The sequence below is a fragment of the Kryptolebias marmoratus genome, linkage group LG3 (genome assembly GCF_001649575.2).
Source record: "Kryptolebias marmoratus isolate JLee-2015 linkage group LG3, ASM164957v2, whole genome shotgun sequence".
Lineage (NCBI taxonomy): Eukaryota > Metazoa > Chordata > Actinopteri > Cyprinodontiformes > Rivulidae > Kryptolebias > Kryptolebias marmoratus.
Window position 1 is genome coordinate 19,858,674 of NC_051432.1, and position 25,565 is coordinate 19,884,238.

General features: G+C 40.6%; 2 protein-coding genes across 3 annotated transcripts; one reads left to right on the forward strand and one right to left on the reverse strand.

Annotated features, from left to right (window-relative positions):
- Window positions 1-122: 122 nt before the first annotated feature.
- man2b1 (mannosidase, alpha, class 2B, member 1) lies at window positions 123-11,826 on the forward strand. Its single transcript, XM_025007875.2, has 23 exons — window positions 123-270; window positions 762-864; window positions 2,288-2,461; window positions 2,527-2,720; window positions 4,395-4,527; window positions 4,628-4,773; window positions 4,918-5,117; window positions 5,194-5,314; window positions 5,738-5,816; window positions 6,002-6,111; window positions 6,294-6,401; window positions 6,578-6,694; window positions 6,924-7,106; window positions 7,243-7,340; window positions 7,429-7,549; window positions 7,665-7,783; window positions 7,883-7,984; window positions 8,058-8,145; window positions 8,361-8,441; window positions 8,709-8,933; window positions 9,479-9,628; window positions 9,746-9,848; window positions 10,774-11,826. Exons 1-23 carry the CDS (start codon window positions 157-159, stop codon window positions 10,875-10,877), a joined length of 2,973 nt encoding a protein of 990 aa, XP_024863643.1. The 5' UTR covers window positions 123-156; the 3' UTR covers window positions 10,878-11,826.
- Window positions 11,389-23,842, reverse strand: trmt1 (tRNA methyltransferase 1). Of its 2 annotated transcripts, none has more exons than XM_017405921.3 (16): window positions 23,695-23,842; window positions 22,142-22,505; window positions 21,011-21,200; window positions 19,975-20,162; window positions 19,549-19,664; window positions 17,712-17,824; window positions 16,199-16,347; window positions 15,734-15,817; window positions 15,498-15,567; window positions 15,151-15,285; window positions 14,918-15,003; window positions 14,225-14,333; window positions 13,984-14,060; window positions 13,616-13,735; window positions 13,065-13,179; window positions 11,389-12,313 (listed from the first exon to the last, which is right to left on the reverse strand). In XM_017405921.3, exons 2-16 carry the CDS (start codon window positions 22,486-22,488, stop codon window positions 12,236-12,238), a joined length of 1,977 nt encoding a protein of 658 aa, XP_017261410.1. In that variant the 5' UTR covers window positions 22,489-22,505; window positions 23,695-23,842; the 3' UTR covers window positions 11,389-12,235. The 2 variants fall into 2 exon arrangements, with proteins under 2 accessions (XP_017261410.1, XP_017261418.1); XM_017405929.3 differs by having other exon boundaries at window positions 23,659-23,837.
- Between the last annotated feature and the right edge of the window lie 1,723 nt (window positions 23,843-25,565).

Consider the following 25,565-nt stretch of genomic DNA (forward strand, 5'->3'; position numbering starts at 1 on the left):
TTACCGCTCCGGTTGTGCCTGACAGTCAAAGCTCAGGGTGAAAAAGTTCCTTTTTCAAAAAAAAAAAAAAAAAAAACCTTCCATGTGGAATTTCAATCACGTGACTCGGTGCTTATAAACAGGCAGGTGTCATATGATTTCGCGTTAGTTTGCAACATGGCGTCCGGCTCCCTGCAGCTGGCGGTCGCGCTGCTGTTTGGCTTTTGCGGGGTTTTCAGTTTTCCTCTCGGCCAGCAGCAGAAAAAGGACACGACCACCTGCGGATACGAGGTCAGCTGCCGTCACGGGTTTATGTTGTTTTATTTTATTTTTATAACGTTTCGGCTGTAAGCTAAAGCTGCTAATTTTCAGCTCTGCGCGCTGTCAGTGTCAGTTTGTTCAGGAAGTTATTTTACTGACAATAAAACTGAGTGTTTTTATTTCCTCCTTCTGCAGATGTTATTGTTTCCCCTCCTAACTTCACAGCCATTACTGGTAGCTCATTGTTATGAACCGTTCGTGTTAAGAAACGATAAACCGTTTTGGGGGTGAAGTGGGCGTCCTCCGACCCGAGGGTTGGGGGTTCGATCCCCGGTCCTGGCAGCGACATTCTTATCCCTGCATGAGTGGGAATGTAAATACATATTTAAAAATTGTTATATATTTATTAATGTAAGCACTGTCTGATTAGATATAACTCTGTAAGGAGCTTTTCAGAGCCTGGAGAAGTTAGAAATGTCCTTTTTTTTTTAACCATAAATTGTGTTTATGCGCCCATCCAGTCATGTCATTCCACCAAAGCCAACATGCTGAATGTTCACCTGGTTCCTCACACACATGATGATGTTGGCTGGCTCAAGACTGTGGACCAGTACTACTACGGAGGTCAGTCCTCTTCACTCATCATCATCATCATCACAGTTTTGTGCTTCCAGTTTTCTCTCATTTACTCAAAGAGCGTCTTATTATGTCCAAACATAGAAACCGTCCCAGCTGGTACCTCCTGTCAGAACTACATTTAACATCTGATCACATTTAGGTAAATTCTTACTGATGTGTAGATGGATTCATCCCCACTGTGACCTGGTTGAACATATTTACTTGGTGGTTATGTCACAAACAGGTTTTGTTTTTAAAAAAAGAGGGAAACTCATTAATTTACAGTAAACTCAAAAGGCAAAAACTTATCCACCTTTTTTAAAAAATGTCCTGCCTTTTTCTCCTTTTTTTAAGCCTGGGCTGTTATATGGTTTTAGTGAACCGTTTATTGTTTTGTTTTTATGTTTAGAAAACTTTTCAGTTTTTATTTTTTTTATTTAATATCTTTAAAAAAAAAAACATGAGTTGTCAAAGGTTAATTATTTTTCCCATGCGGTACCCAAAACCACAAAGGCTGGCAGAACAGTTCCTGCTCAAATAAAAAGCACTTCTGCTTCCTGTGTGCCTTCAAACATTTTTATTAGGTTAAAAAACCTTTTCTAAAAATGCACAAATTACAATTTTTCTTGCACATGCATAAACTTAAATATCCCAGACAGGTTTATTAACAGCTACAGCCTGAACACAGTAGTTTTCTTTCTTATTTTTTTCTTTCTTTTTTTTTTTGCGTTCTCAAAAGAAACATAAAAAACAAGGCAACAATCTTAAAAGGGCTACAGTTTGAGCGTCCTAATCTGTGTTTAGATTAGAGATCGCTGATCTAGTTTCCTCCAGATGAAGATGAGCGAGTCACGAGACATTACAGAGACAACCTTTTTTTATTTTGTTTTTAACTCCTCCAACAGCAGCCGTTTGAGTCCCCTGAAGGGCAAAGTTTGCACCGATCCAATAAACTACTCTCCTAGTCACAGGATTCTTTGTTTTTGTTTCTATAAAAACAAACTATTCCCTTTTTCTTGTTGCTGTGTCAGCAGTTCTTACAGCCGTATAAGTTTCCCTTCAACGCTGCGACTAACTGCTTGTCTCAGCACTTGTTTTTATGGCGAGCTGTGTGATCTGCGCACGAGGCAGCTTATTGAAGCAAACATCACCTGCGCAGGTTTTTATGCCCTCGTTAAATAATAATCATGTTCAGAAACATTCGTGTTGATGTTAAAACTGCAGCAGCAGACTGATTTATGTTCATTTAGCTTTCTTGTTTCTGAGTATTTTAACTTTGGGGGCACCTGAATCGTGCTCGGAGAAGGAGGTGGATAGTTTCTGTTCTTATAAACCCAAAATCAAGGTTTCGTCGTTTCACCTGACAGTATTTTCTTTCAAAGTGGAGTCCTGATTGTGGCGTTACGGTGAAATGTGTGTTTGAGTTTAGATCGGAACAACATCCAGCATGCCGGTGTTCAGTACATCCTGGACTCGGTGGTGGATCAGCTGTTGAAGAACCCGGACCGGAGGTTCATCTACGTTGAGACGGCCTTCTTCTACCGCTGGTGGAAGCAGCAGAGCCCGAGCACGCAGCAGACGGTCAAACAGCTGGTTAACGAAGGTACGTGAAGCCACCGCAGCCGTCGTTTTCTTTTTTTTTTCCTGACTGAACACCTGATCTTCCAGGCCGGCTGGAGTTCGTGAACGGCGGCTGGTGCATGAGCGACGAGGCCACCACCCACTACAGCGCCGTCATCGACCAGATGACCGAAGGCCTGAGGTTCCTCAACGAGACCTTCGGCGCCTGCGGCCGTCCTCGCGTGGCCTGGCACATCGACCCCTTCGGCCACGCTCGAGAACACGCCTCCATTTTCGCACAGGTAGCTTGACCTTGGCAACACAATAATAACGACTAAAAAAACAATTAAATTATCAACATAAAATAAATTTGTTTCAAAGCATGAATGTTCTTCTTAATTTTTAATTTTTTTCAAAGGTTTGTTCTGAGGGAGTTTTATTTGTCTTTGTGCCACACGTCTTTTTTTTTCTGTTTTCTTTAAAAAAAAAAAAAAAATCTACCGTAATTTCCGGACTATAGAGCGCACCTGATTATAAGCCGCACCCACCACATTTTAAGAGGAAAACCGATTTTGTACATACACAAGCCGCACCTGTATATAAGCCGCATGTGCCCACATTAAAACATGTAACACAAACACAAAATTAACCCAAACCCGACTTCAAGTCCCGCGAATGAAACTATAATCTTTCGCAGAGAGTTCAGGTCAAACTCCTCCGTGCCAACGTGCAAAAAAAATCCACAGGGTCTGGTCGAGCCTCTGTCTTCTCTCACACACCGCCGCGGGTTTTTCTTTAACCAGCTTTTTACCCCCTCTTCACCTTTTTTTTGTCTGTCCCTCACCTTTACCTGTCCCCACTTAAACCCGTCACCCCGCGTTTGTTCGGCCCCTCCTTTTTCATTCACCCGTGCAAAACATATCAGAATAAGTGTCTAAAATAAATACAAATAAATACATTACAAAAATATACAGTTGCAAATACATATTATACATGGGTTACACATATTTACAAAGAAAGACGGTACACCGAGAGAGTTTTCAAAGCTTTAATACGGTAATAATAATATAACTTTCATCCCAAACGGTGCCTGTGACAGGGCAGTTAATGGTAGCAACACGCTAGCAACACGCTCGCAACACAGTAAACAGGTCTGGTAAAAGAACATACCGTACTTGTAAAAATCACGGTAAGCCGTCCTCATCTTCCTCCTTAGAACTGAAGCCATCAAAGTCGTCTTCCTCAGTGTCGGAAAGAAACTGAGGAGAAACCTAACTGAAAGAAATCTTTTCTACTCGAGTGCCGCTGGCGGCCGTTAGAAAAATTACATAAAGTGGCCGCATCACTGAATAAGCCGCAGGGTTGAAAGTTTGGGAAAGAAGTAGCGGCTTATAGTCCGGAATTTACGGTAAATCACATATACTTTATTTAAAAATAAATAAATAAAAATACTTAATTAAACAATACAATAAATTTTATTGTGAAGTAAAAGGGATTTAGGTTGAACTTTATAGCTGAGTTGATGTATTTGTTAAATGTTTACTTCTGAAATGAACAAATTTCACCTTTTTATAAATAAAATTGTCCTTTAAAAAATGTTATTTTCAAATAATTATGTATTTATCACCTCAACGTGCTGTATGTCTATGAACATACTTTATTTCCGTAAGTATTTATTTCAGAGATGTATTAATTTAAGAATTTATTATAATTTAACATTCTTTAAAAAATATTCTCCTCTGAGATTTAAGTAGTGGAAAGAAAGTCTGCATTTATTATGAAGAAGTTTTTAAATTAAAAATTGTAATATGATCAGAATTCATGCTTATTGCATCACTTTGTTTAAAAACAGAATACGCAGAGTCAAAAACTTAAATATTTCTGAACTGAATCCTGTTTCCGTTTGACACAAACGCTGTCGGAGGTCTTCTCCCTGAGAGACGCCCGGCTCAGCGTTGGCTCTGTGTGTCTTTCAGATGGGATACGACGGCTTCTTCTTCGGCCGTCTGGACTACCAGGACCGGAGTCGCAGGATGGCGCAGAAGGAGCAGGAGCTGCTATGGCGAGCCTCCGACAGCCTCACCCCCCCGATGGCTGACCTCTTCACTGGTACCCGCAGCATCTTCGCTGATGGATCGCTTCAAAACCAGATGCAGCAAACTGCGAAACGACTGTTTTAACCCTTTTTGTTTGTTTGTTTTATTTATAGGAATCCTCCCCAATGGCTACAACCCTCCTGAGGGATTCTGCTGGGACCAGCTCTGCAGCGACGCTCCAATCAGAGACGATCCAGACCTCGAGGACTATAATGTGGACGATGTGGTGCAGCGCTTCCTTCGTGCTGCAAACAGTCAGGTTTGTCACTTTTCTCACATCTGCATCTTACGTCTAACACAAATTAACTGACAGATGTGACTGAAAAGATGAAATCAATCCATATAATCTACAAAAGCGTGTTGGTTTCTACCGCTAAGTCATCATTTCTACGTCCTCGCTCAGGCGCTGGTGTATAAAACCAATCATATCATCATGACCATGGGCTCAGACTTCCAATACGAGAACGCCATCCTGTGGTACAAGAACCTCGACAAGCTGATCCGCTACGTCAACGCCCAGCAGGCGAACGGGAGCAGAGTGAACGTGTTGTACTCCACTCCATCCTGCTACCTGCAGGAGCTGCACCAAGCGAACCTCACCTGGTACCGTCCGCTCCTGCAGTGTTCAGACTGCAGCCATTTTCTTTTTAATCTCTCTAACATCATCTTCTCTGTCAAGGCCTTTGAAGGAAGACGATTTCTTCCCCTACGCAGACAACGCTCACAATTTCTGGACGGGCTACTTCACGAGCCGGCCGGCGCTGAAGCGTTACGAGAGGATCAGTAACAGCCACCTCCAGGTAACCTGAGGTCCAATCACTGCGCTCAGAAGTCTGTTTGTATCTTTATCACATATACATGTTAAACTTTGTTCATTCAGTGTCAAATAGAAACTTAGAAATGACTCAGTTGGCTTGTTTTAGTTCAATTTAAAGTTACGTCGCTTTAATATTCCAGTGTATAAAGCAGTTTGGGATTATAAAATGTGAATATTTGAAGTGTTTGCATGTAGTTTGGCTCATCGGTGCATCAGCCTGCAGCATATTACACCACAGTGTGTTACTTTTATACAAACTACAAGTAAAAAGTATTGGCTTGGTTGGACTAACGATGCACACGGTGTTAAAAATCCAAACTCTCGCTACTACAAAAATATTACTGTGGTTTCACTTTGCCATGTTCAGATGTCATTATGGTTTTGCATATTGTTCTGTTTTAAACAGACCTGTAACCAGCTGGAGGTTCTCGGTGGTCCAACTTCCAGGAAGGGGCCTTTTGGAAAAGGAGACAGCCAGACTTTAAGTAAGATTTTGCTGTTATTACTTTATAATGATGTCTCGGGTTTTTTTGTGGTGAGAGGACACAGTTTCCTCTAAGGAAACCAGTCCAGGAAAGTATTTTCTTATAGTTCCTAAAGTTCCAGTGGTACTGATGATAAATCTGAGAAGCAGAGCTGACTGCCAGCTGTGTTTGGCTGTTTTTTGCAGGGAAAGCCATGGCTGTGGCTCAACACCACGACGCCGTGTCGGGCACAGAGAAACAACACGTTGCCAACGACTACGCCAGGAGGTTAGCCAACGGCTGGCAACACTGTCAGGTATTTGAAGATTTTAATATTTCATCTATTGTACAAAATGAAACCCTCTAGTTATTAAACTTCAGATGGCACAGTTGGATCAAAGTGACTTGGATCTCATCTTTTCCTCCTTTTTTGAATGTTTGGTCGATTCAGTTTGTTTCATCACTTATAATTGTCCTTTTCTTTGTTCCGTCTGTCAGGTTTTAGTCAGTAACAGTCTGGCTTCTCTGAGCGGCTCTGCTGCTAAAAGAATCTACTGTGACCACCTCAACATCAGCGTGTGTCCTCTCACAGAGTCCAGCAGACAGGTGGGACAGAATCCACAGAGAGGGGGTTATTAGAAGCTTAGTTCTGAAAGTAAACGTGGTTCTGTAGCGTGAACGGAGCTGTTCTCAGCATGTCACTTTGAAGACGCAAACAGCCTGACTTCTTTAATTTTCTGTGAAGACAGCGTTTGTTCAGCCTGCCTGTTTGTGTCGTTCAGTTCTCGGTCAGCGTGTACAACCCCCTCGCTCAGCCGCTCACCTGGCCCGTCAGGCTGCCAGTCAACGGGACGGCGTACAGAGTAACAGATGCTGAAGGCAAACCTGTAGACTCTCAGGTCTGTGTGTGCACCCACAACATTCCTAACTTTACTTTAGGACTATATTAGAAAAAAACGATTGTAGCCTTTTAATATTTTTGGTCACGATTTTTCTGTAACTTAATGTTTCTATCCCTTTTTGGCCACAGGCTTGCAGTTATTCTTTGTTTTTTGCTCATGTGAAAACTGGTTTCTTCTGATTTTATATTTCTAAATTTAAAGTCTCATCTCTGTTTTGCGTCTGCAGGTGCTTCCGGTGTCCAGAGCCACTCAGGAAGTGAGGAGGAATCGCGGCTTCGCTTTGAACGAGCTGGTGTTCCAGGTCCGAGCGCCTCCGCTGGGCTACAGCACGTACGCAGCGTCGCTGATTCAGGACCGGCCCCCGCCACCTCCCCCTCGACACGGTGCCCCCATAGTGATCCAAAACAAGGTCCTTATACGAAATTTTACGAGAAATGGGTGTTTTTACTTAATGTGTACTAAAAACCCAAACTGAGAAAAAGATAAATGGTATTTAAGTGCAATTCTGTTCTTGTTTGAGAAGTATCTGTGTCCGTGTTCTGCAGTACCTGCAAGCGACCTTTGACCCTGACACCGGCCTCCTGAGCAGCCTCAGCAACCTGGAAACCAAACAGACCATAAAACTAACACAGAATTTTTATTGGTCAGTTCGTTTTCTGAATGCTGCTTTTATCCTTCAGCCAAGCCCCCTCTGTTAATGGCCGTTAACGTTTGTATGATGCTTATTTCAGGTACAACGCCAGTGACGGGATCAACAAAGACAGCCATCAGCCGTCCGGCGCCTACATCTTCAGACCGAACTCTTCCACGCTTTCCACCGTCAGCAGGACGGCCAAGGCGGAGAACTTTCAGGTAGAGAGCGAGCGACGCCCACAGCTTCTAGATGTTTCAGTTTTTCTTGACGTTACAATATTTGTTTATGAAACCGTTTTAAAATTGATGTACGCTCTACTTCGTGTGACCCCAGACCTCAGTGGTGCAGGAGGTGAGGCAGTGGTTTGCTCCCTGGGTGTCTCAGGTGGTCCGTCTCTATGCCGACAGCAAAGCCCTGGAGCTGGAGTGGACGGTCGGACCCGTGCCCGTGTCGTGAGTGGGATCGTGTCACTAATGCAACATGTGGAGGGCAATGAGCAGAAGCTGTTGTAAATTTTAAGACGCACCACTTGTTCTCACGCTCTCCATTAGGGACGGGCAGGGGAAGGAGGTGATCACCCGTCTGGACACCAGCATTAAAACCGCCGAGTTTTTCTACACCGACTCCAACGGCAGAGAAGTGCTGCAGAGGAAGTAAGCTAAGCAGCTAAAGAATCTGGTGGATGTATTATTATAAAATCACCGCGTGGGCTTTGTTTTCCAATAGGAAGGACTTCCGACCAACATGGCAGCTGAAGCAGACCGAGCCCATTGCTGGAAACTACTATCCCATCAACTCTCGTGCATTTATAAAAGTGAGTGAGTTTCGAACTAAAGTTTCCTTTTGTCAAACTGAGAAACAACTGAAATTAGAGCCTCTAATGTTGAGATTTATAGATTATTCAAGGTGTGGTTTTTCTTTATTCTAGTAGCAGATAGCTATAGAACAAGTTTGTATTTATCTCGTCTTTGTCTTAAGGTTTATAGTTTTTAACTGTGTGTGTGTCTGTGTGTGTGTGTGTGTTTACAGGATGACAAGGACCAACTCACAGTGGTGACGGATCGCTCACAAGGAGGAAGCAGCATACAGAATGGTTCTCTGGAGATCATGGTAAAATGTGAATTCCTTCAGAGAATTTAACCAAAAACTCAAATCTTCTTAAAAAAAAAAACTAATATTTAGCCATCAAGATAAACTTAAGCAGCAATTATTGGAGTCCAAGCAGATCACCAGCATTTAAACTTTCAACATTTATGGATCACAATGAGCACTTAAACATAATAGACTGATGATTCTACTGTTTTACTTGTAAAGCAAACTTTTTTTGGTGATTAGAAAGTACTGATTCTCTCAGGACTTTCCCCTGCTCCCCCTCAGCTCCATCGCCGGCTGCTGTACGACGATTACCGGGGCGTCGGCGAACCTCTCGACGAGGCTTCTGAAATCTTCCCAGAGGGGCTGGTAGTCCGCGGTCGCCTCCTGCTGTCTCTCGAACGGCCAGCCAGTGCCGCGGACACACACCGGCCCCTGGCCCAGGAGGTGGTGTTCCAGCCGCTGCTGACATTTACTGACGGAGATCTGAAGCCAAACGCTCAGCTGGAGGTGAGCTGAGAGAGCGGACTGTCCTGCTGCCACCCTGACAGTTACCTTCCTTTATTTATAGTCCATGACTTTCCTATACTGGCAAGTTATCTGTGGGGAAAGAAGTGCTTCAGAGTAAATGTGGATTTAGGTTTTAATAGGCTTTGTCTTGAGAAAATACTGTAATTTATTCCACTGCTTTGGCCTGAAGGATGCAGACAAAGCATTTCGGTGAGTAATGCCAGCCTCCCTCCTAACTGCTGCTGTTAGGACCCAACTTTCTGCTTCTATGTATTTGCTTCTTAAACAAACTCTCAGGATTGTTGTGCTGTGATGAGTAGATTAGTTATGTATTACACTGTCGTGTTTTCAGATTTATTAGTCAATTCTTTCCGAGAAATTAGGAAGTAAATCTGCAGCTCGGCGTGTTAGCTGCAGTGTTACATTTCTTTCAACGGATCTATAAAAACCTGGAGTCTCTCTTTAGGAGTTTTTTTTAATGCAAATTCATCAGACTGCCCAGACTCGCTCCAAGCTGGTTGTTTTTTTTTTTGTTTTTTTTCCAGTTCTCTGGGCTTCAGGCTGCACTGCCCCCTGCTGTCCACCTCCTGACATTCAGCCAGTGGGACGACGAGTCGGTCCTGCTGAGACTGGAGCATCAGTTCCAGAGCGGGGAAAGTCAGCTGTACTCACTTCCTGTCACGGTCAACCTCCAGGTCAGACATTTTTAAAAACATCATGTCTGCGTGTCAGGAGCGCTGGTGAAATGATTCCATATCTACAAACACTAGATGACTTATTTTTTCTGCTGCATATTTTTTCTGTCTGTGCAGAAGTTGTTCTCCACACTGGATGTTCTGGGTGTTTCCGAGTTGAACCTGTCGGCCAATCAGTGGAAAGATGAGATGAAACGTTTTGACTGGACTCCTCAGAAAGGTACGGGACACCTCCACCTGTCAGGACAGGAGTTCTCAGCGCCGATGTGATGTTCGGCTGAAGGCAGACGTGTGCAAAGAGTCAGTTCTGGCTTCTGGAGTTAATTTAAACAAAGTGGGAGTGTAGCTTTAAAAAAAGGAGGACAGACAGTCTGCTTATGTGAACCTGCTCAGTTTGAGTCAGTTTCTTGACTTCTCTGCAGACCGATGCTGATCTAAACCTAATTTTAATTCAGCTTAAGTTCATATATGGTTGCCTTTATTTAATGTCATTAATATATTTTTGCATCTTCTAGGGATTTTCCAGTAAATAACCAAAACTAATGGGCTGTTAAGGAGATAAAATGAAGTAAATTCAAACCAACACTTAAAAAAAAAAAAAACACTAAAGAAAGTTTGTTAAATGGAAACCAGTTGGCCAAGTATCATTAGGCAGACAAATGTTTGGTAGTTCCTCTCATCTGGTAACTCATCAGCAGCTCCCTGCCAGTTACTTTATAAATGACTTAGCTGGTAGTTTTATTTTATTCAGGGCCGTGTCCGGCTTTAAGGCAAATTGAAGAAAGCGTGAACACAAAGTTCACTGGCACCTTTTTTTAATTTCTCCACTGGTTGTAATCACTGCACCATTACTGTTAACGGTGCTGAGCAAACAGATTTCCTCGAGGTACTAATTAAACAAAGATAATGAGTCACGGATGCATTTTTTATAGTTTGCAGCTTTATTGTAAGCTACAGGGTGTTTTAGGGGCCTGACAACACTCAATGTATTTCATTTATTTTTTTTTAAGTAAAGAAACTTGAATAGTCCTGGTTTGTTTTCATGCTAACACAAGCAGCTGTTTTGGATGTTCATAATAATAATAATAATAATAATAATGATAATAATAATAGTCTGAGTCTGACATGCTGTGTCCGTGTTTCAGAAGAGACTCCGACACTGAAGAAGTTTGAGGACCCGTCTGTATGGGAGGTGACCTTAAGGCCGATGGAGATCCGAACTTTCCTCCTCCGAGTCAGCCGTAGATAACGGATCACACGCTGCAGATTCATTAGCCTTGGTTGGCAAAACCGAGGACTGAAATGCCACTCGAATGTGCGGACACGAACGATTTTAGCTTAAGAAAAATGAGCGGATGCTTTTTCTACTGTGTTTACAGGCGTGGGCTGGTTTTTTAAAAGTCTGCTGTGTTAGTTTCTGCTCCTTCAACAGATCCTAACGACAGCTCAGACTCAGCAGGGTTTTTGGTTTTTGGGGTCCCATAGAGCAAAGAGTAACACCACCCTCTACTGCCTGTTGGTGTGGGCTGGAGTATGGGGAACCCCCCCACCCCTCCTACTGAACGTTTCCCATATTTTTAAATTTTTAAAGAACTGAAGCTGTTTGGAAATGTATCTGGTAGCAGAACAGAGACTAGCTGCCTCTAACATTGTTTTAAAGTATTTGTTACAGCCAAAGGGAAATACCTAACATTAGCTTATAATTTTATTTTGAGTAATGATAGTTTTTCTGTTAAGTCTTAATTTTTTAAATGGCCTGCTGGCTCTCAGGGGTTTATCGCTGATATTTGACCACTAAGCAAATATTGAGAGTGGTTAGTTTTAAATTATTTAGCTAATGCTCTTTTCTTTTAATCTTTGTTTTAATACAATGAAACTGATACTCTTGCTCAGGGTTCTCGTACCGGCCCACGCCTCCTTGCTCATGCTGCACATCTAGAGAAAGAAATTCATTGAATCTTTAAATTAAATCATTTTTTTTTTTTTATATTCTGAAACATTTAAACCACGTGCACCCTTGTTACCAATTTAAAGGAACAGAAATATTGTATGCTAACAGAACATCTATTTTCTTACTATTAACTGGTGCCAATTTGTACAATAAATTCAACTCTTGTATTTGATTATATACTTTTATGCACTTTGTGAACAATTAATTTTTTTAAGACTCTGATAATAAATCTGCCATTCTTACTTGATTACTTGTTATTAATTCTCTACATCTTCATGGAAGCAGACATGTTAATGAACTTCTCAAACTATCAGAGCCACATGAAAGTTGATGTTAAATGTTCCATAATAATTGTTCTACAGTTGCCTTTAAAAGGTTCTGTTTGTGAAGCTGATTTAATTTTACTGAGAAGTTCAAGGTTTTGTAACAGTGACCTGCAGCTGGAAACTATTTGTATCAAACAACTCAAAGTATTTAAAGGTACAGCACAGACTTCATTTGGAAACTCAAAACTGCATAAAAGCTAAAAATATGTACATCACTGGTACCGATTGTCCTCAACCAAAACAACCTGAAGCCGTGCGTCGATCTAACTTCATCCAGGCTGCAGAAATAAAATTAGATTAGAAAATAAAACTAAGCAAAACCATAAGAAATCATTCATCCATTCTCTCTTCACGTGTCTGTTCCACGTCGTGAGAGTAGCAGCAGTCGTCTCCATGTGTGCACGTTCCCTGAAAACGCAAAAAAAAAACAATACTCAGATCAGCCGCAGTACTTTTGTTCATGATGTTAAACAAGTTATTCAATTTACGATGTCTTAAAAAAACGAGGTTTGGTTACAGGTGGCTAATGGCTGATAGAAATGATCAGTCATGCAGTCAAGATGGTAAAAAAAAAAGAAAAGAAAAGTGATGATGCTTCTAAATGTTGTACTAGTGAGCACCGGTGAGCCTCATTTAATTTCTTTACACTTCTTAATTTGTCATTTTTCTCCCTGCAGAATCAAAAATGGCACCAAGTATTTTTTTTTTCAAATACTGGTTGAGTTTTAAATGTTAGTGTTGTGAAAACCTTAGTAGAAAGAATTGTGAACAAAGTTGTCCTTCAGTTTTATTCCAAGATTTAAGAAAAAAAAAAAAAAAAAGGGTTTAAATGGTAGATATGTCTGAGTAACGTATATAAAGAATAGAATTTAATCATAGATGTTCTGAAATGATACAGAGCTCCCTCTTCATGTTTGGATATTTCAGCCATAGCTACAGGAAATACTACTTGGACATTTTTGTTGAAATTGGAAGATTAAATTCACTTTATTTTGCTCTAAAAAGCAAGTTTCTTCCACATTAGCGTTTCTATTTCTTAGGCAAAATAAAAAATATATATATTTTTTCTCTTTTTAAACTTTATCTACATTTTGCAAACTTTAAAAAAACAAAGTCTTGTGCCCGTTGTGTGGTCATGAGTCAGGGTGATAAATCTGACCTGTTTGAACTTCTTGCAGGGAAAGTTCTTCAGCTGAGCAGAGTCGCTGATCTGGTTCTTCCTCTTGTTCTGGCACTTCTTCCTCTTGTCTTGCAGGTCTGTAGCGATGCCACCACTGTAAGAAAAACAAAGAGTTAAAGAAAACAACATTAAATGAAAGCAGGAAGAAGATACAGAACAATCAGAACATCATTTCCTAATACAGCTCAGCAACGGACCATAAAAACGTGTTGAAACCTGAAAATGGTATTTTATTGGGTTTAAACAAGCTTAAGTGTTTTGAAGACTGTTTTAAAACAATCTTTTACATTTAATGGGTTCTCTCTTCACCTACTCCTCCATATTTCCTCCAATCAGCTGCAGTGGTTGTGTAATCTGACAAGAAAACAGAAACTATAACTGCTTCTGTAACAAACCAGAACCAGTGACTCGGATCTTCTCAAATGAACAAATAACATGTTTAATATCAGCCAAAGCTCATGGAGCTAGTTGGGATGGATTAGCCCGGCACTGTATGTGTCATCAGAGTGTTTGGTTTTTGGTTTTTTTACCCAGCTTTGGCTCGAGCTTTGGGTCCCCAGAAGGCCTGAGGATTCTCCTGGAACCGGGTCAAATGACGTTTACGAGACTGAGGGTTGGCATCCTCTCTCACAGTGAAACAGGCCTCTAAGCTACACACACACACACCAAACAGGCCCAACAATAAGGTTAGGGGAGGAAAAACAAAAGTTTAATGAGTGACAAACATGATAACTACTTTTTATGACTAAAATCCTGCAGGTTCACGTCACATCTTCATAGTTTTTAGTTCAGTTTCCACATTTTTTATTTACAACATCAAACATCTTCTCAGCTGTTATTACACTGGTTGTTTATAATAAAACTAATCAGGTTAATAAACTGGTAGGACTCATCTCACCTGGGCTCAGTGGAGAGGATCTTGAATGCAGGACTAGTCGGGGACAACTTCTCCCTCTTCACAGGGTTTGATTTCTCCTGCGATGGAAAAAGTAAGCAGAACAGAAATAAAACTTGTTGTTGTGCATTATGAGATTTTAAAAAAAGCACTTTCTGTATTTGTCTAAACCAGCAACAGCAGAGACAGGTCGGGTTTCTCAAAAAACAGCAACCTTCTTTATTTTGTTCTCTTTCAAATTTACCCAGCATCGCATGACGTCCCAGATGGTTCCAGGAGGAGCGTCTGTTTTTATGCCGTTTTTACAAGCGTGAGAGAGAGAAACTCTGTGACCTGCGTGAAGCAGAGCAGATCTGCAGAGACAAAGAGGCTAAATAAGTTCATTCGGTCCGAGACAAAATGAGACAAACACGTTTCGCTAATTTACCGTGTTCGTATGCATGTAGGGGCAGCTTTAATGAGTCCCAGCTCACTAACTCTTCTTTTTGTGTCTTTTGTTGCCAATAAAACAGATTTTCTATGGTTTGCTGCTTTTTTTGCTCATGATCCATCTTATATCTTTAAAAAAAAAAAAAATACATCATTCCATGAGTTGTGTGGTGATGCTATCATAGATTGTTCTTGTTTTTTTTTTAGTCCCAGCTTTAAAAGCAAAGTATTTCTCAGCCGTTTTATGGATCATGAGCAGTTACTTGTGGTGTGAAATCACGCTGTTGGAGGCAATGAGCTTTAAATAGATGGCACATTTTAATGTAAGGACCAAATGAATGCCAGGTTTTCCAAGTTGAATGCTTCAGTGCAACATAATCTGTGTTTTGTTTCATTTTTTGTTTATTTTTATGCGAAATGTAAGTGGTTTTAATGATGTGGCTAACTGGTGTATACGTCGGTGTAATGGTCCTCGTTTCTTGTATGAGAGCATGGAATGGTTGTATACCTGAACTGGAGCAGAGAAGGAGTGTTACAGTGCACCGTGCTGCTCAGGTTGTCCACCGTGTAGTAAAGAGGCACATCCTCCAACTCCTGAAACAAAGAAGACGTTTCAGTCAGCAAAGTGTGTACAATCCTTCTGCAATAAACCCATCTGATAAAACCAACCACCTTCACACAGGTACAATAAAATATATCAAACTATATAATAAGAGTATATGGAGAAATGTAAATGAACACCTCAGTGACCATGCTGAGCATCCCCTCGATACGTTTGGACGTCCCAAACCTGGAAGGGTTCCCCGACATGGCGGCTAAAACCTTCTGGACGAACCCCAGGTCATGAATGGGCTCGGCCCAGATCGGACCACCCAGCTACATCAAATAAATAAAAAATAAATAAATCACTTCAGCTGATGTGTTATAAAATATACATTTATACAGAGAAAACCCCAAACCTACAGAGGCAAAAATCATAAATTCCTGCAGGTCATGAAGTTAGGCACACTAAGTTTAAAAAAAAAAAAACACAAATCACTTCTAAGGAACTTTTTGCATGTATGACTGCAACATTCAGAGTGCTGCACCTGGTGTCTCTGTCCACAGTGTTCACACTCCGGTCCAACCGGGGGTCCCGTGGCAGCAGAATACTTCATCCTGAAATCACAGAGTTCTGCTTTACTGCACACAAAGTATGGTGCAGAGATGACGGCGAGCAGCACTGGCACTAAATGTTTCACGTTTAACGTGTTGTCGTTGTAGTTTGCCCATGAGCCCACTTTGATTAGATAGTGACATGAAAAGCTGCTCTCTGTGTTCTTACTGTTTTCCGTTGATGATTCTCCTGCCCATCCTCTGCAAGTGGAAAGAGCCGCAGCCGACACAGTTGTACACCAGAGCCTGTTTACTGCAACACGGGGAAGAGGAGCAAAGATTTAATTAGCGCGTGTTTTATTAAATCCAAGCTTTTCTGTGAGATCGTATGGCCGTACAGCAGTAGATGAGCAGTTTTGGGTTCATCATCACAGGCACACGAAGCCTGGTTTAGTTCAGTTATCACACTTTCTGTGAGGCTCTAACTCAGTTGTGTTTCGCTGTGTTTTATTTAACTTTATTCTCATTTATTGTGCTGGAAGTTTGAATGTAGAGTTGTTGGTTTTTACTCCACTGTAAAGCACTTTGATCAAGTTTTGTGCAAGTTTTTCTCGCAGCGACCCAGTTTCAGCGTCATTCATCTTTCATCATACGCTCTATCAGCCTGTGTGTGTGTGTGTGTGTGTGAGAGCACCTGGCTGAGTTTTTGACAGTGGCCTGTCCTGTGAAGACGCGAACAAAGACCCGAATGTAAAAGTCAGCGCTGATGGACAGCAGGGGCTGGATGTATCGCTGGTACACAGACGCACGCTGGTCCAGACTGTGGAGGATGATACGAAGAGCCTGCAGGAAGAAATAAAAACAATAATTAAATTATATTAAATTTACAATTAAAAGGGGTATAATCTGATAATGGCTGTGGAACTATTAAAAGTTATGTGCAGAATACAAATCAGATAACCTCACTTTAAACTAATTTCTACTTTTCTTTTGGGGTAAAGGAACATCATGTGAAAAATAGATTAGAAAATAAACATTTAGATGGCGTCTTAAGTCACTGGAGAATCTAAAACACTTTGTTTTTGTCCTTTTTTATTTGAATGCATCTCATTTATTAGGCTTTTTAGATAAAAATTAAATCTGATGTTTTGCTCTCTGATGCCAAGGATCTAAACAAAGATCTCATACGATCTGTTGGTGCTCACAGTTGGTGATGGGGACGACTCTCAGCTACTACCACACCAATTTTTAGCTCAATATCTGTAAAACTAATTGAGTTACATCCATCTTTGAGTCTGCTAAGATTGATTAGCTGTGATATATTGAACTGGGTTGACTCTAAAAGTTAGTTGCAGGTGTGTATCCAGCCATCGCATTCTGAGTTTCATTAAAATCCCTCCAGTGGTTCATGAAATATTTCACTATCAGACAGACGGACATATATTTTTCTTCCCTTGATGCCCAAACCCAGTTTAGACAATAGTGGCTGAGATGTTAAAGCAGACAGAAAGTGTTGAGCGTTGAGATGACAGAACAAAAGAAGAAAACTGGGTTCACTGGAGCTAATGTTGTCATTGCTCTATTCATGAAATCAGGCAGCTCATTCTGCGTGTTTTCATGCTCTGATCACGCTGGATGCTTTCTTCAAAGGTTGTTGGGGTTTAATTATTATCTGTACAGCTAATTTTAAAAGATGCATCCTGGGTAAGAGGTTAAGGAATGAAATCAAATCTTTTAATCAAATCTGCTGCAGTGAAAACAGCTAGATGACAAGTTAAACCTTTGGTATGATAACACCAACAAAGTGTGTCAAACATTTCACTAAAACCTCAAGAAATCATGTGGGAAAAAAACGGACCTAGTATGTCAGCTTTCAACAAGAGCTTTAGTATAAAATAACACTTCGCTGTCTCAAATCAACAAGCACTGAAATCTTAAGGATTATTGTTTTAAACCTGCCAGGAAAAAGCAGCTTTCTCATGAGTTCGGAGGGTTTTCCCCATAAAACTCCACTCAAACAAACCGAAGGCTGAATCCGTGCCAGCTTTTAGTTTTACAGTTAGTGACTCACAGGGATGTTCGTGGTGCCCCGAATGAAAAAAAAAATGAAGCCGGCGTGAATCGGAAAAACGCCAGCATGCCCGTACATGCAGCGCATGTTCGTTTTCACATTTCTGAGCGCGCGTGTGTGTTCTCTGCGCCCTCACCATCTCATGACAGTACTTGGCTTTGATGGAGACCGAGCCATATTTGCCGTAGCATGTTTCCCCGCTGTTTCCCGCCATCACGGCCATGTCTGTACACGTTACACACAGCAGACCTGAGAGAGACAGAAACACGCAGTGTGTGAGGGCTGAAGACAGGAAGGGAAACTAGATAAAACGGGAAAAGCCAAACAGGGATTCGAACCTGACCGTAACACTGATTTTATGACAGTCTTTTAAAATCACGTAGGTGGAAAGACTATACATAACTTTTGAAGACTGTCAAAAACTGTACTAAATCATTTTAAGGGACAATAAAGTTGCAAAATATATAAAATATCAATGGATAGAAAATACTGTATTAAGTTTGGTTGTCCTTGGTACAGATTTCTTGATGTGTTATTAAAATGTTCAGTTTCCTAAAGTGGCTTTAAGATGCCACCTCCCGTCTTCCCCGAACAGAAAGATAACTTTTGTTTCCATATTTTAACAGCAACTAACTAACCTCAAGACAAATATTTGTTTTTTCCTCCTAAAGCAGGGGTGTCAAACCCAGTGACGCAAGGGGGCCAAAATTTAAAATTTGGCTCTAGCTAAGGGGCAATCATAAACAATATTTATTAAAAATTACATAAATTAACCTTGGTTTTAGATGTATTATGTCAAATCATTCATATAGAAATATCAATGACCTTTTCCCAGTTACAGATTATACAGAATTTAGAGCAAACATACTTTAATGAACACAGACAAATAGATCAAACTTCAAAAAGCACATCATTAGCAGTCATTTCTTACGCCTCACTCAGCTTTTAAATGAATTTTTTAATATTAAAACAGATAAAAGAAAAGCCACCAACAAAAACCTGATCATACAGAAATTAAAACTATTTTGTTGGCTTCCAAGTCACTGTCAAGAGAAAACTTCACTAATTAGGCTCAGTTTTTTTAAGCAAAATAAGAATCAGAGACTATCTATCCCAGACTAGAGGGCTGGACCTAATGAAATCTAAACGTTATCTTGGGGGCCGGATGAAATGTTACAGAGGGCCGGATCTGGCCCGCGGGCCTTGAGTTTGACACGTGTGCTCTAAAGCCTAGAACTTTGTCTTTCCATGAAATTAAAAACATTTATAGAAAAAAAATAAAAAAGGACTTCCGTCTTGAACAGCTTGCTGAAAATTTGGGTCACAATTTCTTACATTTAAAAAGGGGAAATTACAAAAACGTTCAGTCCGGGTTGACTGGCCACAATATATTTACTGGTGATGACAGCAAATGTTTTTTTTCTATCACAGCTCACATGGAGAGGGGGGAAAAAAAAAAATCACATTCTAGCTGCATTGAAAAGGAAATGAGAAAACTAATTGTCTTTTTCCACCTGATTTAATTTCTGAATAACAAGTACGAACATCACAGGTGCACCAACAATATTTATATAATTACTTCTACGACCAAAAGGTTCAGCAGTCCACGTTCAGAATAAAACGACTAGTTTTGCAAACCAAATTTGTGAATATTATCAATACAACCTAAAAACTTATTTGAAAATCCCTTATTAGCAAGTCTGCCAGGATTGTAGAAACTTTATTTGTATTGCAGCAGAATAACTGAGTTCTTTTACAGTTTAGTGGAAATTTGAATTACGTTCTTGAAAAAACAGTAACCTCAAAAGTACGGATTATAATCATGTTGTGGATCATAATCCCATGCAGCAAAGTTTACCCTATTCTTTATGTACTATACTTACGTTTGTGACTAACTTTCTAGTTTAATTTGCAGCTTTTCACACTCCTGGCATGAAGCCGAAGGGGGATGATCGTCAGACTGAAGTACCCACCTCCTTCGCTGACAGCCTGCACAGCAGCATCCAGGAACGACGCGGGGCTACCGTAGGGATCCAGATCGATGACGTCATATCGCTCCCTCTTCCCTCGCATCTCATACATCAGCATGCTGGGCACCAAAAAGGAGACGAAAGAATATAAATAATGAGCAAATTTATTCGCGCAACCGCTGAGAGAAATGAATGACCCCGGCAGAGAGCCGACGCGAGATGAATAAGGAGCTAAATGAGATGAAAAGACTGAGTGAAGAGGACGTAAGAGAAGACGGATGAGGACAAGCGAGCCAAAGTGAACGATATAATTGAATATAACAAGAAAGTGGCACAACTGTGATTAAAAAAAAACAGGAACACAAAAATAGATTATGAGACAAAAAGAAGTGCATGTTGAAAACTGTCGGACGTGTTGGTCGGCCCCACCTGGCGTCCCGGCAGCTGGCCTGAATCAGGTGGCTGACTCGGTTAAACTGAGCGTTTCTTGCGATCAGCGCTGCCGCTTTGGAGGAGAAATCGTTGGCGGTGACGCTCTTCAGGCCGGGCACCTCGAGAGCAAAACGCACCGAGCGCAAACCAGACGCTGCCAGCCCCTCCAGGACACAGAGACCTCGCTGAAACCACGTCAAAGTATTAGAAAACAAAGAATTAGCCAACAGGAAACTATCATCCTGTTCATTTTGATAAAGCTGTACGCTGAACACAGTTTGTCTTAATTATTACAAGCTTGTCTAAAGAAATACAACTCAAATTTCACAATAAATTGAAAAGCTGCTAAAACTGCTCCTGTTAATAGCGCACGTTTGTGTCAGTTTAATACCAGGGAAGGTCTTAACCGTTTTGTGTCCTTTGATTTAAAATATTTATAAAAGTATTGATTAAACCAACCTCAAAGCTGCAGGAATGTCAGTCAAGTTAAGCTGCTGTGAAAGATAACGCACCTGAAAATGTGCCAAGCTTTGTGGTTTAAAGCTGCCTTCATCACAACTTTGTTTTGTTTCTCTAACATGTTTAACGGACATCAAGTCGCCCCAAACGCTTCGGTTTCATAAAATTGTCCCAACTTCCTCTCTATGCCACTTGGGGCCACCAAAGTGTGAAATTACCTGGTACATAATTAACATAAGCAATTTGATGGAAGCCTTCATCAGAAGAGCTTCACACTTGAACCGGCGTGGGTATTTTTGGAGCAGGAGGCCCCAGTGGAAATCAAACCACTGTGTCCGTCTTAATGCTTCACTTCAAACTGCAGGATCACACTTACAGCCTTTATCGGGCCGCTGGTTCTGGTTTAATACAAGCCGCAGTGGCGAAGGTCATTCTTTGACCCCTTCGGACGACATTTACATTGACCAGTTTTCACTTTCTTGGCTTACAATCAAGAAATGAATTAACGTAGTTGTGCTTTTAAATCCAGTAAATATTTAAAGACTGATGCAACGATCAAATCGGCCGTACCCACCTCACACTTTTCCCCCACCGTCGCAGTAACTTTGGGCTCCCCCGCACCGTTTTTCTCCCCGGTCTGTGCGTCGCCCTCGTTCGTCTCCTCTGACAGAGAGACCACGACCTTTTCTTTTTCTCCGGGCACCACCACCTTCACTCCGCGCTGAGCCAGCACATCTCTGGCGAACTCTGTGACCACAGCACATCTAGAAAGCAGGAAAGAGCGGCTTCTTTCAGCGCTTTCATTCTGGATAAAGAACTATTACAGGACATAAGCAGAGGGAAACAACGGGTGACGGTTTGTTTCCTCCAAACATGAGCTCCACGATTCTCTACATACAAGTCGTTCAATAGTTCTCGTTCTTCTCTTTGTTGTGTTTAAAGGATCGTGTTGGTAGGAAAGTCTGATGCCCTTTGGAAATCTAAAGCCAAGTTATGGAGGGTCGTGTGGCTTTGCAGTTTAAATCATGACAGTCAGAGAGGAAATATGTTTGCAGAAAACCCATTTTGTGAGTCTAATCGAGAATGCTTTATCCTACTGAAGGGAATAAGATATCTGACGAACTGAAGTCATTATTTTACAAAAAAAAAAAACAATTAAGATTCACATAATGATGCAGAGTTTATATTTTCTTAGCTGTATTCTTGCCATGTACATTTCAAAGCTGGATCCATAAGTGAATAAATTCCCTCGTGGGTCATGAAACACTAAGTGGGTGGTCCTTGGGTAATCTCCAGGTATCAACTTTTATTTAAATTATTGTTTTGGGCATATTTTCACCTTAATTGTTGCAAAGAATAAAAGCAGTGGTCATAAATTGGAAATGGAATTGTGTTGTCATGTCCTTCTTTAATAGGGTTATTAGGAAAGTTTGAACATTTAAAGCAGCAATAAAAGTGGGCACAAGCCTTTGGGACTCTCATTATGTGAGTCGGAAGCTAAAAAGTTGGTGAACCACTGCCCTCGTGTTTTCGTCAGTATGTGAGGCTTTTTGCTGCTGAATGATGGATGGTCTGGTTTGACGAGCGACAGCATTTCAGACTATGAAGTCAATTAAAACTAAAGAAAAAAATCACTGAAGCACCAGTTGAGCAGATGTTGCACAGGACTACTAAACTCTAACAACGAGTGTTCAGGTTCGCTTACGTCAAGTCTCTGTTGAACTCCTGGACTGGGTTGTAAAACACCTCATTCGCACTAGGAAACAAAATGGCAGCCTTCCCCTCCCGGACTACGGTCTCGCCAGGTAGCAGGTCCACAGCAGGCGTTTCCTCCGCGCCGCTCGCTGCATCAGAACTCGTTCTCGACACTGGAGATTCAGCGGGCGTGCACGAAGGATTGACGGTGGGAGCGTCGGGATCCATGGAGCTCAGCCTCCTGTGAGCAGCAGCAGCAGCAGCAACACGCCGCCAAAAAGTCCCTCGGACCGAACGGGAGTGGGAAGGAAGCAGGCGACGGGAGACAACAAGGGGAAGTAGTCGAGTTGTTTGCATGAGCCAAAAGGTAGAATCTGCAGAAAGACAAATTAGAAAACATTGTTGACATTTTGCAGATACAGCATTTTTTATGCATCTGTTTATGTAACTTTTTACAACCATAAGGCAACTCAAACTAAATTGTAGTAAAGTCTTCATGAGGCAAGTCCTGAACTGGTCTGTAATTCTGGCTACATCAAACATTAGTTTTCTGAATCTTTGCACCTACCACATTGGAGTAAAGTCACAGATTCAGTTTATTGACATGTGGGTCATATTATTCTGTAAATGCAGCTGATAAAATGTGAAAATGCCTTAAGTCTTTAAATTTCAAGAGAAGGTTGGGAATTACTAATAACATTCATTTTTGAAATAATGAACACTGATTGGACCAGGCAGCGCCGAGGAAGGGGGGGGGGGGGGGGACTCCTTTTGTCCAGATAATATTTAGTTGTAAGATGTTGTTTCTACAAAGAGTGATGTCGTCAAATAAAATGCAACAAATAAACATTTACCAAAGATATTCAGGCCCGTGTTACAAGAGCAAAAAACTAACAAAACAAAAATCTGTGTCAGTTTTACCATTTTGGGCTTTTAGCTAGAGTTTTTGCTACTTTTAATTTATAATTTGTCTTTTGCTATTTTTAGCTTCTAGCTAACATTTTGCTACCTTTCGCTTGCTCTTTGTTACTTTTAGCTAGCCTTTTGCTCCTTCTGTCTTTCAGCTAGTTTTTTTGCTAATTTTGGCTTTTAGCTAACTTTTGTTTTGTTTTGTCTTTTAGCTAATGCTCCGCTTTCCTTTTACCTGTAACTACTTCTTTAGCAAATTTCAGCAAAAGATAAAACAATTACAAAATCATCATATACACTGCATTTTCGCAGAAAACGACATTTCTCTGGTTTGTCTGAAATCTGCTGTCACTTTAAATAAAAGGCTGCTTAATCCACTTTAACAGACTAAAAGGAGCTTAAGTAGCACACTTCGTAGCAATTTCAATTAACCAAAGCATATTTTTGTGGTCAACATCATTTACTGCAGAGAAAATTTGATTTGTCTTTGTCTCTAATTAGACAACATCACTGTCACACTTATCATTTATGAAGAGATTTGCCCTGACTCCTAAAAACAAGGACCTAGGCTGTGTTACTAGCAAACCAGACTAAACACGCACGTGTCGGAGCTTTTACCTGTTGTTACACCTTCAAAAGTCGGACACTTGTTACCTTTTCGGGTTTGTGAGACGTCCTGAAGTACAACTCAACAAACGTGGACTTGTGCCGTCAGTAAATTCGCTTCTGTGCTTCAGGTGTAGCTCACGCTAAAACATGGAAGCGGCCATGTTTCTTAGCGACACTACGGAAGCCCGCGAGCTTAGAGAGGGTCAAATTAAACTGACTGCTGCTTATCCGCATTGATGGCAAGTCAGTTTATCATATAATAATTGGGCTTTTCAAAACAAACGTCCTAAAGTTAAATCTTCAGACAAAACCAACATTTTGGCTACCAGAACGCCATATACGTTTCATTTTAAATATCCAATAATGGAAAAGCTATTGATATATCTAATTAGTACAAATGTCAACAAGGAGATCCAGTACTTATATGAAAAAGTAAAATGTAATTTTAGACATCTAAAATGAGTATACTGACTAGCGTCAATGTAACTGCGAGAATACACAAAACTATTTTGCATATTTCTGATGTACTTGAGGTAATTCAAACACAAACAGATGAAATAAAATTTGTGATATCAAAAATATGAGTTTCTCCTGGTATGAAATCACTTTTTCAGATATCCACAGCATCACAATTGTAGCTAGAAATGGTGTACTAGTAGGTATTTTGACCTGAAAACCCAAAACAAATGAAAGGGAAAAGTGATGCTATTTGTCCCAGGAAAGGTGAGATTTGATAAATGTTGACTGTGGATAGGAAGGAAGCTCTTCTGGATGTCTGAAGTGTACTTTTTGACAGAAGAAATGTTTTATAGATATCTGCAATAAGTACTAATTGTTAAAACAACCGTGCAAAAACATTTACTAATAAGAATGTTATTTTAGATATCTTTAGTTTAACTTCTGACTTGTAAAAATTTCATATTGACAGAAGAACTTCTGTTAGTGAAATACGTAAAAAGGTATTAAGATTGTGTTTGATTATATGTTACAAAGGCCTGCCATAAAAGGTATCGTGACGTCAGAGAAAAGCTGTGACACAAGCACAAGTGTGAGATGATCCATCATTCAGCAACAAGCTGTCCTGCTTTCCCCTCAGCAAACATCTGGAAAGTACATCTGTCTGCTTTCATGGGTAATAATTTAATATCACCACGCCTGAAGTTAGTGAGGAAAGGCCACACACAGCCTAGAGTAACCACAGAAATCTGGATTTGTGGTGTGTGTAAATTAAAATATCCCAAATGAAGGAGACTAATTTCAGCTCAGATAATGATTAGATCTTTGTCTTTATAATCAGAAGAAAGCATTTAAGTGCACTAAATGACCTACTTTTCTATCCACCTGTTTATTTAATCAATTAAACTTCTGATTATTTTTTTCCATAATTTGTTGATAATTTTATTTGTCAAAAAGCCAATGAGAAATGTAGTGTTGTGCATTAGGCCTAGATGTAAAGGCTTATCAAACTAAACTCATTGTTCACTGTCCACCACTGAGAGGTTGTTCCAGGCAGATCTGTCTTCAGTCTCTGTCTGAAAACCTCAGGTCACAGTTTTGCCACCTTAAGAAAAAAAAAAGCTAGATCTGCCACTGGACTGAATATTGTCCAGGAAAATTGTTTGTAGCTGCATATTAATGGAAAATAACAAAAAGAACAAAAGTAAATACAGGTTATTTAGACAGACAGTTACTGTGGTTCTTACTGGACATTATTGGCCTTTAATGAAGCACAGCTGGAAAAGTTTTCTGTTTTGGAATCTGGAATGGATCCTGCAGCCAACATTCCCAGAATCCTACCTGACTCATTCATTTTATCTTACTCTCCATCCGCCCTGTCATAAGTCTCATGAGCTGATCTTTTTCAGAGTCCAGTCAGCTGCTTTTAGACTTGTCAGTGGCATACTCAGAATAGATTT